Source organism: Phacochoerus africanus, chromosome 3 (genome assembly GCF_016906955.1).
Source record: "Phacochoerus africanus isolate WHEZ1 chromosome 3, ROS_Pafr_v1, whole genome shotgun sequence".
In the NCBI taxonomy this organism is placed as follows: Eukaryota; Metazoa; Chordata; class Mammalia; order Artiodactyla; family Suidae; genus Phacochoerus; species Phacochoerus africanus.
In genome coordinates, this window is record NC_062546.1 from 144,740,968 (window position 1) to 144,760,039 (window position 19,072).

General features: G+C 39.3%; 1 protein-coding gene across 4 annotated transcripts in view; it reads left to right on the forward strand.

Annotated features, from left to right (window-relative positions):
• Positions 1-19,072, forward strand: part of MAP3K20 (mitogen-activated protein kinase kinase kinase 20) — a 204,979-nt gene that overhangs the window by 100,868 nt on the left and 85,039 nt on the right. For all 4 annotated transcript variants that reach the window (XM_047772900.1, XM_047772902.1, XM_047772899.1 and 1 more), the window contains exons 4-7: positions 8,900-9,001; positions 13,726-13,791; positions 17,291-17,319; positions 17,696-17,833. In XM_047772900.1, coding sequence (XP_047628856.1) covers positions 8,900-9,001; positions 13,726-13,791; positions 17,291-17,319; positions 17,696-17,833 — 335 coding nt within the window. The remainder of the gene's footprint in view (positions 1-8,899; positions 9,002-13,725; positions 13,792-17,290; positions 17,320-17,695; positions 17,834-19,072) is intronic.

The window sequence follows — 19,072 nt, forward strand, 5'->3', positions numbered from 1 at the left end:
CTCATCAAGTAAGTGGGGAAAAAAAAGGTTTTAAAGATCCCATGGAAATTCTGGAGTTGAAAAAGACAGTAATTGAAGTGATAAAATCTCTAGAAATATAACATCAGATTTGAGATAGCAGAAAAAAAAATCAGTGAACTTAAAACTGGATCAGTAGAATCTATTCAATCTCAAAAGAAAAAAAAAATTTAAGAGATGTACAGAAACTATGTACTAATATCAGGTATACCAGTTAACAGCAGAGAAAGGAGAAAAGAAGGGTAGAAAAATATAACAATAGAAAATAGAAAAATACTTGAAAAAATAATGGCCAAAAAAACCAACTTGAATTTGATAAAAATACATTCATCTACATAATTGAGAAACTTGACCAACTCTATGTGGGATAAATGCAAAAGAACCCACACCTAGATACATCATGGTCAAACTGTTGATAAAGATAAAGTGAAAATCTTGAAAGTAGTAAGAGAAAAACAACTTCTCAGATACAAGGGAACAAGATGTAGGAAGTGACTAACAACAGAGGCCAAAAGGCAATAGACTTTTTTTTTTTTTTTGCTTTTTTTGAGGGCCGCACCCGCAGCATATGGAGATTCCCAGGCTAGGGGTCAAATGAGAGCTACAGCTGCCAGCCTATACCACAGCCACAGCAACGCAGGATCCAAGCTGAGTCTGTGACCTAACCAAAGCTCACAGCAACACCAGATCCTTAACCCACTGAGCAAGACCAGGGATCAAACCCGCAACCTCATGGTTCCTAGTTGGATTCATTTCCGATGCACCACGATGGGAACTCCAGCAATAGACATTTAAAGTGCTAAAAGAAACAAACCGTGTCCAGCACAATTACCTTTATAAATGAAAGCAAAGCAAAGACCTTCTTGAATAAAGGACGAGAGAATTTGTTGCTAGTAGTCCTTCCTTGTGAGAAATAGTAAAAGAAGCCCTTCAGGCAGAAAGAAAATGATACGAAATAATAATTCAAACCCATAGGGAGAAATAAAGGTGCTGGAAACGATAAATGTGTGGGTTAACAGAAAAGAATCCATATATATTTTTGTTCTCATTTCTTCTTTTTTTTTTGTCTTTTTGCTATTTCTTGGGCCGCTCCTGCGGAATATGGAGGTTCCCAGGCTAGGGGTCGAATCGGAGCTGTAGCCACCGGCCTACGCCAGGGCCACAGCAACTCGGGATCCGAGCCGCATCTGCAACCTACGCCACAGCTCACGGCAACGCCGGATCGTTAACCCACTGAGCAAGGCCAGGGACCGAACCCGCAACCTCATGGTTCCTAGTCGGATTCGTTAACCACTGCGCCACGACGGGAACTCATTTCTTCTTAACATCTCCAAAAATATAAGATTGTGAAAAGCAACAATCGTAACAGTGTTTTGCTGACTTTAAAAATATAAATACAGGAGTTCCCGTCATGGCGCACTGGTTAACGACTCTGACCAGGAACCACGAGGTTGCGGGTTCGATCCCTGGCCTTGCTCAGTGGGTTGGGGAGCTGGCGTTACCATGAGCTGTGGTGCAGGTTGCAGACGCGGCTTGGATCCTGCATTGCTGTGGCTCTGGTGTAGGCCGGTGGCTACAGCTCCAATTAGACCCCTAGCCTGGGAACCTCCATGTGCCGCGGGAGTGGCCTAAGAAATGGCAAAAAGACTATGTGTATATATATATATATATATATATATATATATATATATATATATATATATACACACTGTGGTCATAGCATAGTCATAGCATGGTCATAGCATAGTGATGAAGGAGGAAATAGAGCTATGTTAGAGAAAAGTTTTTATATTTTACTATAATTAAAGTTGTATTAATCTGAAGTACATTGTGCTAAATTATTATACTCCCTTGTGCTGCCACTAAAAAAGTTGACTCAAGAAATATAGAAAAAAGGAGTTCCCGTCATGGCGCAGTGGTTAACGAATCCGACTAGGAACCAGGAGGTTGTAGGTTCGGTCCCTGCCCCTGCTCAGTGGGTTAAGGATCTGGCATTGCCGTGAGCTGTGGTGTAGGTCGCAGACTCGGCTCGGATCCTGCGTTGCTGTGGCTCCGGTGTAGGCTGGTGGCTATGGCTCCGATTGGACCCCTAGCCTGGGAACCTCCATATGCGTGGGAGCAGCCCAAGAAATGGCATAAAGAAAAAAAAAGAAAGAAAGAAATATAGAAAAAAATCAACTGAGGACTTAAAAAAAGATAAATAAAAAATATTAACACAGAAGAGGGTAGCAAAGGAGAAACCAAAGACTATGAAAGACAGGAGACTTGCAGAAAATAAGGTGGCGAAAATAAATCCAGCCATATCAGTAAACACGTTTATTGTGAATGGTCTAAACACCCTAGTCAAAAGATGGATATTGTCAGATTGGATAAAAAACAAGATTCAACTATATACTGTCTACAAGAGACACAGCTTAGATTCAGAGACACAAATAGTTGAAAGTAAGAGGATAGAAAAAAAGACATGCCATGCAAGCAATAACCATGAGGGAATTAGAGTAACTAGACAAATTTCAGACAAAACAGACTTAAGAAAAGACATACTGGGAGTTCATGCTGTGGCTCAGCCTTAACAAACCTGACTAGTATACATGAGGACATGGGTTCGATACCTGGCCTTGCTTAGTGGGTTAAAGATCTGGTGTTGCTGTGAGCTGTATTGTAGGTTGTAAACGTGGCTCAGATCTGGGCATTGCTGTGGCTGTGGTGTAGACCGGCAGCTCTAGCCCCCTAGCCTGGGAACCTCCATATGCCATGGGTGTGGTCCTAAAAAAACAAAACAAACAAAAAGCAAATTTTCTAATTTCATAATGATAAAAGGATCAGGAGAATATAGCCATCGTAAATGTATACGCAGCTAACAGTAGGTCTTCAAAGTACATGAAGCAAAAACTAACAGAACTTAAGGGAGAAATAGTCCATTCAACAATAACCAGTTTTTGGAGTTCCCATTATGGTACAATGGAAACGACCCCAACTAGGAACCATGAGGTTGCAGGTTTGATCCCTGGCCTCGATTAGTGGGTTAAGGATCCAGTGTTGCTGTGAGCTGTGGTGTAGGTCGCAGATGCGGCTCAGATCCCGCACTGCTGTGGCTGTGGTGTAGCCCGGCAGCTGTAGCTCCGATTGTACCCCTAGCCTGGGAGCCTCCATATGCCACTGGTGCTCTAAAAAGCAAAACGAAACAAAGCAATAACCAGTTTTAGTACCCCACTCTCAATAATTGATAGAACAGGGAGTTCCCGTCGTGGCGCAGTGGTTAACGAATCCGACTAGGAACCATGAGGTTGCAGGTTCGGTCCCTGCCCTTGCTCAGTGGGTTAATGATCCGGCGTTGCCGTGAGCTGTGGTGTAGGTTGCAGACGCGGCTCGGATCCCACGTTGCTGTGGCTCTGGTGTAGGCCGGTAGCTACAGCTCCGATTCGACCCCTAGCCTGGGAACCTCCATATGCCGCAGGAGCGGCCCAAGAAATAGCAAAAAGACAAAAAAAAAATAAAAAAATAAAAATAAAATAATTGATAGAACAACTAGACAGAAAGTCAGCAAGGATATAGCAGACTTGACACTCTCAACCAGCTCTACCTGACTCACATATAGAGAACACACCACCTAATGAAGAATATGTATTCTTTTCAAGTGCACTAAAACATTCTTAGCATACATGATGAGTTAAACCATGAAATAAATCTCAGTATATCTAAAAGGAGTGAAATGTTCTTCGACCAAAATAGGATTAAATTAGAAATCCTTGCAAGAAAGAAACTTGGAAAATTCCCATATATTTGGAAATAAAACAACATACTTCTAAATACTCAATCAGTCAAGAAACCACAATGGATTTAAAATGTTTCCGACAGGGAGTTCCTGTTGTGGCACAGTGGTAATGAATCGACGAGTATCCATGAGGACACAGGTTCGATCCCTGGCCTTGCTCAGTAGGTTAGGGATCCAGCATTGCTGTGAGCTGCAGTGTAGGTCACAGACACAGCTCAAATCTGACATCGCTGTGGCTGTGGCATAGGCCGGCAGCTGTGGCTCTGATCCAACCTCTAGCCTGGGAACTACCTAAAAAAATAAAAAATAAATAAATAGGAGTTTTCATTGTGGCTCAGCGGAAACGAATCCAACTGGGAACCATGAGGTTGTGGGTTCGATCCCTGGCCTCGCTCAGTGGGTTAAGGATCTGGAATTGCCCTGAGCTCTGGTGTGGGTCGCAGAAGCAGCTTGGATCCTGAGTTGCTGTGGTGTAGGCCGGCAGCTGTAGCTCCAATTGGACCCCCCTAGCCTGGGAACCTCCTAATGCCAAGAATGCGGCCCTAAAAAGCAAAAACAAACAAACAAAAAATAAATAAATAAATAAATAAAATGTTTTGGACAGGTGGGAGTTTCCAAGGTGGCACAGGGGAAGCAAATCTGACTAGTGGTATTCTTGAGGATACACGTTTGATCCCTTGCCTCGCTCGGTGAGTTGGGGATCTGGCGTTGCTGTGAACTTCGGTGTAGGTCGCAGATGCGGCTTGGATCCAGCATTGCTGCGGCGGTGTTGTAGGCTAGCAGCTATAGCTCTGATTCGACCCCTAGCCTGGAAACCTCCATATGCTGTGGGTATGGCCCTAAAAAGCAAAAAAAAAAAAAAAAAAAAAAGAAAAAGAAAAAAAAGAAAATGAAAAAAAATGTTTCGGACAGAGAGAAAATGAAAATGCTGCATATGGAAATTATAGGTGGTAGATAAAGTTATAAGGGGGAAATTTATTAACTTTAAATATCTATGTCAAAACAAAAGGTCTAGAATTGATCTTTAAGTTTGAACCTTGAAAAACTATAAAAGGAAAAAAATAAACCCAAAGCAAGCCAATGAAAGGAAATAATAAAGATTAGAGTAGAATGTAATAACATAGAAGACAAAAATAATAGAGAAAACCAAACTAAAAATTTAGCCTTTGAAAATATCATTAAAAATAACAAAACTTTAACTGGATTGAACCAATAAAGAAGAAAATACAAAATTAGCAAAATCAAGAATGAAGGAAAGGGATCCGGCGTTGCCATGAGCTGTGGTGTAGGTTGCAGACTTGGCTCAGATCTGGCGTTGCTGTGGCTCTGGTGTAGGCCGGCAGCTGCATCTCTGATTAGACCCCTAACCTGGGAACCTCCATATGCTGCAGGTGTAGCCCTAAAAAGCAAAAACAAAAAAAAAAAACAAGTATAAATAATAAAAGAATGAAGGAAAGGATAGCATGGGGGTCCCTACAGAAGTTTAAAAGGAATATATTGGAATATTATGACCAATTTTATACCAACATATTAGATAATTTACATGCAATGAACAAATCCCTAAAGAGATACAAATTATCACAACTGACTCAAGAAGAAATAGAAAATCTGACCAGACTTATCAAAAGTGAAGTAATCAGATTTCATAATTTAAAGTATTTCCATAATGAAAAGCCCAGACCCAGATTATTTCACTGGTAAATTCTATCCAATGTTTATAGAAAAAAATAACACCAGTCCATCCCATACTCTTTCAGAAGACAGAAGAAAGAACACTTACCAACTTGTTCTATAAGGCCAATATTATCCTAATACCAAAGTCAAACAAAAACGTAAGAAAACTACAGACCAGTATCCGCTCTGAGCACAGATGCAAAAAGCCTTGACTCCATATTAACAAACTGAATGCAGCCACCAATAAAAAGGATTATGTGCCACAACCAAATGGAATTTATCCTAGAAATACAAGGTTGACTTATCTGAAATCAGTTAATGTCAAACACCATACTGGATAATGGAATAAAGACAAAAAGCCATTTGGGATAGACAACACTCGTTTATAATAAGAAATCTCAAAAGACTAGACATAAAAGGGAATTTTTTTCAACCTGATGAATAGCATCTGTTAAAACCCACAGCTAATGTAATATTTAATGGTGAAAAATTGAATGCTTTACCTCTAAGATTAGGAACAAGAGTGAGGTTTGCTTGTACCACATCTTTTCAGTATTGCACTGGAGGTTCTAGCCAATATAACCAGGCAAGAAAAAGAAAATAAAAGGCATCTAGATTGGAAAGAAAGAAGTAAAACTGTCCTATATGATGTGATTCTGTAAGAATCAGAAAACCCCAGGAATCCACCAAAAAAATACCAAAACTAATAGACATGTTAATAAGCAAGGTCACAAGAATCCAAGATCAATATATAAAAATCACTTGTATCTCTACATACTAAGAATGAAGAGTCTAAAAATGAAATTTAAAATTATTTCCATTCACACTGCTATCAAAAAGAACAAGTATTTGGGTATTAAATTTAACATAAGACTTGTGTAATAAAAGCACAAAACAATACTGAGAGAAAATAAAGATCTGAATAAATGGAGAGATTATATGTTCATCATTTGAAAGACTCAATATTGTCAAGATGGCAGTTGTCCCCAAATTGATTTACAAATTCAAAACAATTCCTATCTAAATCTCAGCAGACTTTTTTGTAAGAAATTGACAAGATGATCCTAAAATTCACATAAAAATGCAAAAGGCCTAGAATAGCCAAACCAGTTTTAAGAAACACCTGGAGTTCCCATCGTGGCTCAGCAGTTAACAAACCCGCCTAGTATCCATGAGGACGGGGGTTCGATCCCTGGCCTTGCTCAGTGGTTTAATGATCCGGCATTACCGGGAGCTGTGGTGTAAGTTGAAGATGTAGCTCGGATCCTGAGTTGCTATGGCTGTGGTGTAGGCCGGCAGCTACAGCTCTGATTCAGCCCCTAGCCTGGGAACCTACATATGCTGCGGGTACAGCCCCAAAAAGACAGAAAAAAGAGAAAAGAAACATCTAAGTCTAGAGTTTCCTTGTGGCACAGTGGGTTAAGAATCCAGCATTGTCACTAGTGGCTTAGGTTGCTGCTGTGGCACAGGTTCAGTCCCTGCCCTCGGAGCTTCCACATGCTGCAGGTATGGCCAAAAATAAAAAAAGAAAGAAAGAAAGAAGAAAGGGAGGGAGGGAAAGAAGGTCTAAGTTTAAGGACTTTGCCTCATTTCAAAACTTATCATGGGAGTTCCCGTCGTGGCGCAGTGGTTAACGAATCCAACTAGGAACCATGAGGTTGCGGGTTCGATCCCTGCCCTTGCTCAGTGGGTTAAGGATCCGGCGTTGCCGTGAGCTGTGGTGCAGGTTGCAGACGCGGCTCGGATCCTGCGTTGCTGTGGCTCTGGCATAGGCCAGCGGCTACAGCTCCGATTAGACCCCTAGCCTGGGAACCTCCATATGCTGCGGGAGTGGCCCAAGAAATGGCAAAAAGACAAAAAAAAAAAAAAAGAATTTAGGGAAAAAGAGTTCCCATCGTGGCTCAGCAGTTAACGAACCCGCCTAGCATCCATGAGAATATGGGTTTGATCCCTGGCCTCGTTCAGTGGGTTAAGGATCTGGCATTGCCGTGAGCTGTGGTGTGGGTTGCAGACGTGGCTAGGAGCCTGCGTTGCTGTGGCTGTGGTATAGGCCGGTGGCTACAGCTCTGATTGGACCCCTAGCCTGGGAACCTCCATATGCTGAGGGAGCAGCCCAAGAAATGGCAAAAAAGACAAAAATGAATAAATAAATAAAAAGGTACAACTTCCTTGGAAAGCAGTTTGAGAGTTTCTTAAAAAGTTAAAGATAAACCTAACATATGATCTAGCAATTCTACTCCTAGGAATCTACTCAAGAGAAGTGAAAATAGATTTCCACACAAAGATGTGAACACAAATGTTCTTGGGAGCATTGTTTGTAATAGCCAAAAACTAGGAGCCATCCAAATGTCTATCAGTCAATGAATAAATAAATCCATACAGTGGACTATTATCCGACAATAGAAAGGAATGAAGTACTGACACATGTTATGACATGAGTGAGTCTTGAAAACATACAAAGAGGAAGAAGTCAGATCCATTTATGTGAAACGTCTAGAAAAGGCGAGAAAACTGATCACAGGGTTGGGGTTGAGAGTGGTGATTAACTATGAGTGGGAATAAGGGAATTATCTGGGATCACGGAAGAGTTCTAAAATTGGATTGTAGTGGTGGTTGCCCAACTTTCTAAGTTTACAAAAAGAATCATCAAATCGTGCACTTAAAGTAGGTGAATTTTATGATACTAATTTATATCTAAAAGCAATTTTTAAGGAATTTTCTTATTTTCTTGGCTTTTTGTGCTTAAAAACTAAAGGGCTCTTCCAAATCCTGAGGCAGCAGATATTGATTTGCTTATATTGTCACATAAACCCTCTGCCTTATATGTTTCACCTTATGTATCTGATGAAAGTTTTTAAAAGAAATACCTATATTCATGCCTGCCTTTGTTTCAAATACATTCTTGCAACACCTCTGTGTTTCTCAGTTCTATCAAAATGCTTTTTTAAATTTTTATTGAAAAATAGTTGATTTCCAATGTGTTGCTTTCAGGTGTACAGCAAAATGGTTTAATTACACACACACACACACACACACACACACACACACTGTGTGTGTGTGTGTGTGTATATGTAGATTCTTTTCCATTATAGGTTATTATAAGATGCTGACTATAGTCCACTGTGCTATATAATAAGTCCTTGTTGGTTATCTATTTTATGTATAGTAGTGTATACACTTTAATCCCAAACTCCTGATTTTGATTGTTTCATTAGCTGAAGTTCATCATTCATTCTGTTAATGGTATTGCCTTTGACAGATTTCTTTCCAGGATGATGTTAACTTGTAGAAAGCACAGTATGGAACAAATTTTCTAGGCTTTTGATGTCTTTTGTTAAATTCTTTAACATGTTTTCCCAATGAAACTATGAAATCTTGCTTCCGAAATGTGCCTTGGTTTTAATGATATGCTTATCTTTCCTTTGCAAACAGAATATGCTTCTCTGGGATCACTCTATGATTACATTAACAGTAACAGAAGTGAAGAGATGGACATGGATCACATTATGACCTGGGCCACTGATGTAGCCAAAGGTAATGCTTCAAATTTTCTTACAGAATTGGTGGAGGGCACCCTGACCTGGCAGCTTAAGTAGGAAGATTTCTTATTCTGTGTCATAATGTTCTTCTCTTTTCAAACCCAAAGTACCAAGAATTCTGCAACTTACTGTGCACATAGTATTCTAGGTCATTGCTTTTCTAACTCCTGCATTCCTTTTCTCTCCTTTCCCTTATTTATTTACCAAGTTCCAAGAGTATCAGTGGCAACCGTGGGAAGCCACTTTTGCCACATTTTGTGATGTAATTGGCCAGCTTGTTTGACACATGAAATGGAAAGACCATAATTCTGTGTTGTTCTCTACTTAGACACAGTATCCAGAAAACATGACTTATTGTAGGAATTAGTTCTACTCATTTTAGATACTTAATACTACCTTAAAAAATAGTAATCCGTTGCAAAAACCTTTTTTATTTGCCCTGCCATGGGAAAGCAATTCAGATTTTATTTTAGATTTAATGTAAGTTTGGAAATCATCCTTGGAATTGAAATATTTTTGATACACAAAAATCCCTAAACAAGGTGCCTGGTTCTTTTTCCCTCTTAAATTCCTGCATAGACAAATGCTTTCTGAAGCAATTTAAATTCCATTTATTTTCGTCTTTTTATTTTCCATTTTCCTAACTGAATGTTTCTAAATTTTATTTATAACTGTCACAGTTGTTTTGGAAACCAATTAATCTAAATAATGAATGCTGATAGTTACATTTGTATTCTAGCAACCCCTAGAAAGCAAGTGTGTCCAAATTTTACTGGGGCAATTAACTCCTTTGCATTTTGCTACTCCAATCTGTACAAACATTTCTTTACAAAACGAATACAAGGATATTTAGCCCTCAATGAGGAAAACACCTCATACTTTGCTTTCACTGGGACGTCGCACAGAGACTTCCAAAAAGTAATAGTCTTTCCTTTGGGGAATTATCTTGTCTGTTTAAAGTTTTATCAACACCTGCCAAATTTTTCAAATAGAGAAAGTGGAAATTAAAAAAAAAAGTTTCATGCTAAATGCTGCTGCTTGAGTGATACTTCATTACCTTATAAGAGTAATAAGCGCAAGGTTTAGGATGGTGTACTTAAGGCTTTAGCTGTGTTAATTAACTTAATTGTGTATTCATGCATCAGACATCTCAAATCAGCCTTAAAATTTCACATTCTTCAAGACATTTTCATGTCACAGCATAGCCACTTCTCTCCATGTCAGGAGTACACAGGGGCCACCTGTTTGTAAGCAGGGTAATGTGCTCTTACTGGAAATTGCCTGAAGCATTGTGGAAAAAGGAATACACTTACATAAATGTAAGCACATAACACAAGCAGTCCTTGACTTAAAACACTTCACCTTACAGACATTTGCATTTAGGGTGCTCAGCCAATTACACCCATCTTATTACTTAATGGCACTTAGGAAGGATAGATAGCAAACAAATCAGCTGATACCAGTCACTCGGCTTCCTGTTGTGCACACTCGGCTTAAGCTTTCCTGGCCTCCAACCTGTAAACCTCACCCCTCCTGGTCCCTTCCCCTGCAGCAGTCCCTGCAGAAGGGACAAGTCCTTTGGCTCCAGATCAGCTGGGTCATTCCTGGAGTTTCTCAAGAGCCCTGGCACTTTGCCACAGAAGGACAGGACGAGAAGGAACAGGACTAAATAAAAACAGGGATGGAGAAAATGGGAGTGAACCATGGGACAGTGTCCAGAACTACACAGTAATCAAATAATACACCACTGTCTGGTGGCTAATGAATTAATCTGAAAAGAAAGTTCTAATGTGTTTGGCCTCAGGTAAAAAGAGTGAGGCAGAGAAGAGACTTGTTTATTTATAGTCGCAAGTAATACTTAATATTTAAAGTAGCCTACTAAAGGAGAAAGAAATCAGTGCTTTCGGAATGACTTCGGCCTCTCCGACAAAGCTATGTGTAGAGCTTAGAGAACATGTGTGAAATCGGAAGGCTGATCGTTGTTGATTCTGTTTTGAATTCAGCCATGCCCTTTGGTTTCACTGTGATTGAAGCCACTGAAGCAACAAGATATTGAGAAATCAGAGAATGAATAATTCATTTCAGATAAGAGTTGATTCATGCATTTTGAAATAGGCATCGCTTAACGTCACTGCAGAGAGAATTATTCCTCCAAGGCAGAAAAAGATGCTTTTCTTTCTGAGTGGAAAGAGGAATGGAGGGCAGACCAGCCAGTATATCTGAAATTGCTACAAGTCAGTCAGCAACCTGTAAAAGGAACAATGAAAGCAAATAAACCTGGATCCAGTCTCCAAATGATTCCAGATCTCCCCAAAGTGACACCTGTCAAATCTCTTTAAAGAAACCTTCTGTCCTAAAATTGATGGAGATATTTTTCAGCCTTCTTAATTGTTTGCAATAAAAATAAGGCGGAGTTGTAGGAAGCTCTATAAAACCATTACATAGAATTTTATATGATTGTGATTACAACTATTTATGTACACTAAATATTCTAAAATGTATACTATGTGTTCTACACAAATAATGTATGGTACTTTTTCTCGTAACATCTGCATGAGGAAGAAAGTGTCTATATTTAAAGCTTTTGTACTTGAATGTTTATTGAAATTCTTTTTCAGCAAATATAGAAACTATCTAGCTCTACCTCTAATAATAATTAAACAGTTTCTACCAGAAAAAATATTCAGGAATTTGATTTTTTTTTTTTTAAAGGCTGCGCCTGCAGCATATGGAAGTCCCCAGGCTAGGGGTCAAATCAGAGTTGCGGCTGCTGGCCTACACCACAGCCACAGCAATGCCAGATCCAAGCTGCGTCTATCTATGACCTACACTGCAGCTCACAGCAATGCCAGATCCTTAACCCACTGAGCGAGGCCAGGGATGGAACATGCATTCTCATGGATACTAGTCGGGTTCATAAACCACTGAGCCACAATGGAAACTGCAGGAATTTGATTCTTTTTTTTTTGTCTTTTGTCTTTTGTCTTTTTTTAGCACCTCACCCACGACATATAGAGGTTCCCAGGCTAGGGGTCCAATCAGAGCTGTTGCTGCCAGCCTATGCCACAGCCACAGCAATGCCAGATCCAAGCCACATCTTTGACCTACACCACAGTTCACAGCAACGTCAGATCCTTAACCCACTGAGCGAGGCCAGGGATCAAACCCTCAACCTCATGGTTCCTAGTCGGATTCGTTTCCGCTGCACCACAACAGGAACTCCAGAATTTGATTCTTAAAGCAAGAGAGAAATAACTATGAAATTCAGTTACAGAAATTATTAAAAGTTACTCATGTTGTAACTAGTGAATTTTCACAGCTTGGACTATGTAGGACTTATTACTAGAAGAAAGATTTCCTTAGTTCCAGTTACATCTTATTTAAGATCATTTGAATTACTAATACTTTTGTTGACTCTTTTCAGTAATATCCTTATTTGGTAAGAGTTTAAATTTTTAAAAAATTTTCTTTGTTCTTTCATGATTCTTCAAAATATAATCATCAGAACAGTAGAAAAATAATAGATTATTTTATTATTTTTTGGAATTCATATTATGGTCTATTTTTTTGTTATTATTTTCTTAATAGTTATGTCCCCAATACAATTTTTTTTTCTACTGTACAGCATGGTGACCTGGTTACACATACATGTACACATTCTATTTTCACACATTATCATGCTCCATCATAAGTGACTAGACATTGTTCCCAGTGTAGGTTATTTTTTAAATTAGCCTTTGTAAAACTAAAATTTTCTATGTACCTAAAAAAGGAACCAAAGCCTAGTTATTAAATTATGTTCATTAACAAAAGAAACCTGTTTTATTGGCGTGGGGGGGATGTTTCTTCTGCTGTTTAGAAAACACAACTTGAGAAATAAAGAGAAAATATTTCAGTAGAAAATGTTCTTTTTTTTTATTCTAAGGGGGTAGACAATACATAAATACAGAGAAAGAGTCAAACACTACCTAAGGGGTAACTGTGAAATAGGTGTCTTTTACAGTATAATTTTTTATTCAAAATAGTAAAACTCTACTTAATTTATGTATCTATCCAATTTAGTGAAGTAATTTGATTGGCATTCTCAATATGTTGTAGAGAATTTTAGAGTACATTTAAATGTAGATTATCTCAAAGATTTATCCTTGTAAGAAGAATAAAATATCTTGTAACTACTGTATATTTTTCTATCTAAGGATCACCAAAATCCTTCACCAGTCACACCTACTGAATTAAACCAGTTCTCCTCACCCTACCCTACCTCTCCTCCCAGGGTCTTATTAGAATGAGGACTGAGAAGATAAACCAGACATGCAAATGAAAACTGAAATTTTTGGTCAGAACTTTGGCTGATTTGGTGGTGGAACACCTTAGTCATTGGAGCATTTCTTCCAATGGTATCTGTGCTATTTTGGGACAGACTCCAGAAAATTAAGGTGTCCTTATTGGGTATTGTAAGAAGCTAGCTTTAGCCACAATCAGATTCCAAATTCAGAGAGGTTAAAGCACATAAGGTTTCCTTTTCATATAAATTTTCCTGATATAGACATATCCTGTCTCTGATCCATCACGGAAGAATAGAACACATGAATTAATTTTTGCTATGAAATCCTTTGCAAAAATATGAAAAATAATAATGATGTTTAAAATAGAAAGGTAATGCTGATGCAGTATTGAAAAATTATATTAATAGGACTTTCTTCCTTCTTGTATGAAAAGGAATGCACTATTTACACATGGAGGCTCCTGTCAAGGTGATTCACAGAGATCTCAAGTCAAGAAATGGTAATGTAGTCATATCTTTTTATTTTACCCACTTTATTATAAAATATATGCACCTCTGTATAGAAATAAGCATCATACTTTCCTTATCTTTTGTAGCCAACTATTTTGACTCACTGCTGATACCATGAAGATCTTTCCACTATTAATAAATGTCAAAATCCTCTACATTATTTCAAGAGGCTGCATAGTATTCCACTGTATAAATAGCACAGAACGTGGACATTTGGGTTGTTTACATTTTTTTTCGCTGATAAAAAATGTTGAGCTTAATACTTTTTAGTAACACTTTTCAACACATCCCTAATTATTTCTCTGGGATCATTTTCTAAAAGAGGTATTGCCAGATCAAAGTGCTTAGTCGTGCCTTTCTAGTTTTCTATTTTTAGATGGCTCTCTGTACTAGTAGTTTTGAGTTTTGTGCTTGCTGTTCCTGAATTATTTGGTGTAAGTTTTTTATGTCACTCATATTACCTGGAGGAGTGCCCAAAAATGATCAGCTTTTTGGAAAATAAAGGCTTTCTTTTTCTTCTTCCTCGTCTTCTGTAGGTCCTAAAGTTCATCTGTGATCCTGCATTTCATCATTCATGGAAGCAAGCACTTTTAAATGACTTAAAGGGTTAAATGTTACCTTCAAGTAGGAGTGGCAACACAATGCTTCTTCCCTTACATCACTTGAGGGTTAACAGAGAAAGGCAATGGGATTATTTAGCTAGCCAGCACTCAGAGTTTGCTACTTAAAAAAAAAAAAACAAAAAAAACCCCTACTCTCAGTTCATTTACATTCTTTTATTATTTATATACTTTCTAAGTGATTCTTCTAAGTATAGAGGCGGAGAACTATTTTTTTTTAGGAAATCTTTAAATCACTGCAGTTAACCTGGGTAAGTCCTGATAGTGTGATCCTTAAGTAGGTAGTCGTGGTCAGTGGAGGAAGAGGACTAGGGAATTGCCCAGTGGCCCAGGCCCATGGTGTTTGTCGGGATGGGGAAAGGGGACCTGTTGGCCGTTCAGTTTGGGCCGTCACCCTGACCCAGACAGTCAATTCCAGCTGATTGCTCTTGCCCTTTTTTAGGTCATCGCTTATTCTTTGGCTCTTCATAAGCTTCCTGGGGCTAAATCCTTTTGATATATATTGGCCAGCAGGAAGTCCTTAGGAAATGATCTAGAATCTAATAGGAAGTATCAGAGATTTATGACTTCATAAATTTTCAGTTCATGCTCAGAATTTCAATCTACATAAGTCATTTAGCCTCTCTCCTTTTCATGCTTTATATCAGTATATCCTCAATATCCCATGAGAGGAGAACGGTAAAATTATCCCTGCTGTCCTTATGAAAACTAACAATGGAGAATGATCCCATTTTTTAAAATTATTATTTATGCAGTTACTTGATGGGAAAATGCATATACTTTGAAACAATATAGATCTAACCTTTAGCAATTTGGGGGGGGTTGGAGAAGAGGGAATAATAGGACTTTTATTTTTGAAGTTATATATTTTTATAGTGTTAGATTTTTTTAATGAATTTAATCATCTTATAAAAAACAGTAATTTTTTAAATAATTGAATATAGTATTAACAGTATTTATATTTTTATTTGAAAAATGTATAGCTTCTTATACATAGTATCAGATTTACCCTTAGGCTATTTCTGTGCATTAGATCATGCAAAAATTATTTTTCCCACTTACTGAAGTCCTTAGTAAGAGTTAATAAATGTTGATAATCTACCTCATTCAAAGCACTGTGTGGCTTACAAAGGAAATGCTAGAAACATTTCTTCAGGATTCTGTCCTTGGCCTCACACCTTCTTTTGCTCTTACTCATTCCCATAAACGCTCCATCTACATCTTATCCCTCTCAAATAGATCACAGATTGCAACTTTTATTTATTTTTTTAATTTTTTTATTTTTTGCTTTTTAGGGCTGTACCCACAGCATATGGAGGTTCCAGGGCTAAGGATCGAATTGGAGCTACAGCTGCTGACCTACACCCCAACCACAGCAACGTCAGATCTGAGCTGAGTCTGTGACCTACACCACAGCTCACAGCAACGCTGGATCCTTAACCCACTGAGCCAGGCCAGGGATCGAACCTACAACCTCATGATTCCTAGTCAATGGATTTGTTTCCACTGAGCCACGACGGGAGCACCACAGATCGCAACTTTAAAACTATCTATCTGCCTACTGAACATATTCACATAGGTATTTCATATAACCCAAAATATACTGTCTCCAAATTGATCTTTTCATCTTCTCCTACCCCCTAAAGGATTATTCCTGCTCTCCCTTTCTCAGTGAGCGGCAATACTAGTTGCCTAAGCCAGAAATTAAATAAAAGGGATTACGGGTTGATTGCAGAGCTCCTATTGTAACCGCTATCTGTGTTGCCTCTATTTTATCTCCTCTGTGACTCCTCCTCCTCCCACTCCTGCCCCCCAACCCCCCATGGCCAGTTATCCAAACCCAGCTGATCCTGCTTCCAAGCCATTTCTTGACTGGGTCCACTGTAGTTTGCCACAGCCTTTGTGCAGGCACCCCCATCACTCTTGGACTGCAACACCTGCGTGCTCATTGAGCTCCTGGCCTGCATTCTCTTCCCCTCTGCATATTTGCCCATTTCATTCCTCTCTTCGAAATCATTCATTGGCTTTTCGCTTCTCACAAAGGCTCTTCTGGACCTGGCCCGTGCCTTCCAAAATTGCATGCCTTTTCCTCTGCTCCAGACCTTTTCTACAAGTTTGCTCTTCTACCTCGAAAACTGCTTTCTTCCGCCAGCTCTCCTCTTTCTGGGGAACCCTAATTTGTTCTTCAGGTCTTAGCACAGCGTTGGTTCCTCCAGGAAACTTCCTCTGACCTCTGTACACTTAGACTTTAGGCTGCTCCTTGGCTCTAGCGCAAGCTCCATGTCTCTCATCATGGAACTTATGTCCCTTTATTATCAATGTTTGTTTAATTGTCTTTACCATTAGACTGTCAGCTCCACCAGAGCGGAGACAATGCCAGGCTCTCTCACCTTCCCCTGCTAGAACCTAGTGCTTGTCTTGCCCATAGTATATGCTCAACAAATATCTGTTGTATGAATGCATGAATAAATAAATATTATCTCTGCCTTCAAGAAAATTATTCCGCGGAAGGAAAAACCATATATACCAAGAAGTAATAATGCTAATAACTTACATGTTGACAGCCTAGTGGCAGAACCCAAGTAGAAATTTGGTTCTCTTGAATTCTACTAATCTATAACTTTTTTACCGGACAGTACTGCATTTCAATTAAACCAATGTCTTGAAGCCTTTTTAATTGGCACCTTGTAGAATTAGTTTTTTGTTTTTGTTTTAATGTCAGCTTCGTCTTGAAAAATCTTCAATGCAGTAAATACTTTGATTTTAACTTTCATAATGCATGTGGAAGAGAGAAATAGAAGTTTATGATTTTTTTTTTCAGTGTAACTCAATTAGATGATTTTCACAATTTATCTTTCTTTTCTTTTAGTTGTTATAGCTGCTGATGGGGTGTTGAAGGTAGGACTCTTTATTTTCATTTTTAAAATTTGTCTTAATTGGGGAGTTCCTATCATGGCTCAGAGGTTAATGAACCCGACTGGTATCCATGAGGATGTGGGTTTGATCCCTGGTCTTGCTCAGTAGGTTAAGGATCCAGCATTGTCATGGGCTGTGGTGTAGATCATAGATGCAGCTCAGATCTGGCGTTGCTGTGGCTGTGGTGTAGGCCAGCAGCTGCAGCTCCAATTCAACCCCTAGCCTGGGAACCTCCATATGCCATGGGTGCGGCCCTAAAAAAAAGAAAAAAAAAATTGTATTAATGGCAGATGTAGGTTTTGTGACTGAAGATTCTTTTACTAGTAAGTAGAGTTGATACTCATTGCTCTTTTCTCAGATCTGCGACTTTGGCGCCTCTCGGTTCCACAACCATACAACACACATGTCCTTGGTGGGAACTTTCCCATGGATGGCACCAGAAGTTATCCAAAGTCTCCCTGTGTCTGAAACTTGTGACACATATTCCTATGGTGTGGTGAGTTCATTTCTCATTTTTTTGTTGCTTAAGGAAATACAAAAAGCAAACAACCTATAGAAGCGGGGTATAACAATTTAACACAGTTTTGAAACGCTGATGCTTTCTGGTGGAAGACCTAGAGCCCTGGCAACAGAGAGAATATTTTCTAATTACTAGAAGGTTTACTTTGATCATGTTTATGCATCTGAGTTATTTTGTTCTGTGTTGAAAAGAAACCCATGTCACTTCCAAGAAGCAGATTAGATGGAAGCTAAAATAGCGTTGGGCCTAATGCCCCCCCTATGAAAGTGCCTTCCTGGCTGGACAGAGACCTGAACATCAGTGGAAATACAGATCATTGGGAACAGGACTTCATTGTAAGGAGTTACTCAAACACTACCAATAGATCTGCCGAATGAGTTAATAAATGAGGAAATACTGAGTGTCAGCGATTAAACAGATGAGTGAGTTTCTGGAGACTACAGAAGAAAATGTGCTTATCATTTAGTGCATGGCCTTCTCCAGGTCTGCTGTACGTCTTACGAAGCCGTGGCTATCTGAAACACGACTCTGAGGACTTACATAAGAACAGCAGAGCACCGGAGTTACAAGAATAGAATGATGGGGAGGTTGCAGGGGGTGGGATGCTCAAGGAATGAAGCTGTTAAGGAGCAGAAGCTGCTACAGAAGATTTTTTTTTTTTGGTCTTTTTGCCTTTTTTCTAGGGCTGCTTCCCGTGGCATATGGAGATTCCCAGGCTAGGGATCTAATCGGAGCCGTGGCCACCCGCCTACACCAGAGCCATAGCAATGTGGGATCCGAGCCACGTCTGCGACCTACACCACAGCTCACAGCAACTCCAGATCCTTAACCCACTGAGCAAGGCCAGGGATCGAACCCACAACCTCATGGTTCCTAGTTGGATTCTTTAACCACTGAGGCACAAAGGGAACTCCTGCAGGAGATGTTTTGAGATGGATTGTTCTTGAGGAATAAGTTGTATCTGCATTAGCAGAGGGAGGAAGTGGGGGCAGTGTGGAGTAGAGAGTGGGAAGGGAAAGTGAGCAAGGTAGTTTTTTGGTGGAGGAAGGAATTCATCTGTTACCTTTTTTTTTTTTTGTCTTTTTTTCCGTTTGCTGCACCCACAGGCATATGGAAGATCCTGGGCCAGGGATAATTCCAACCTGCAGGTGCAGCAATCTGTTGCCCTTTTTAGAGGATAAGTTTTTATCCCTAAACATGCTGTATATCCTTTCA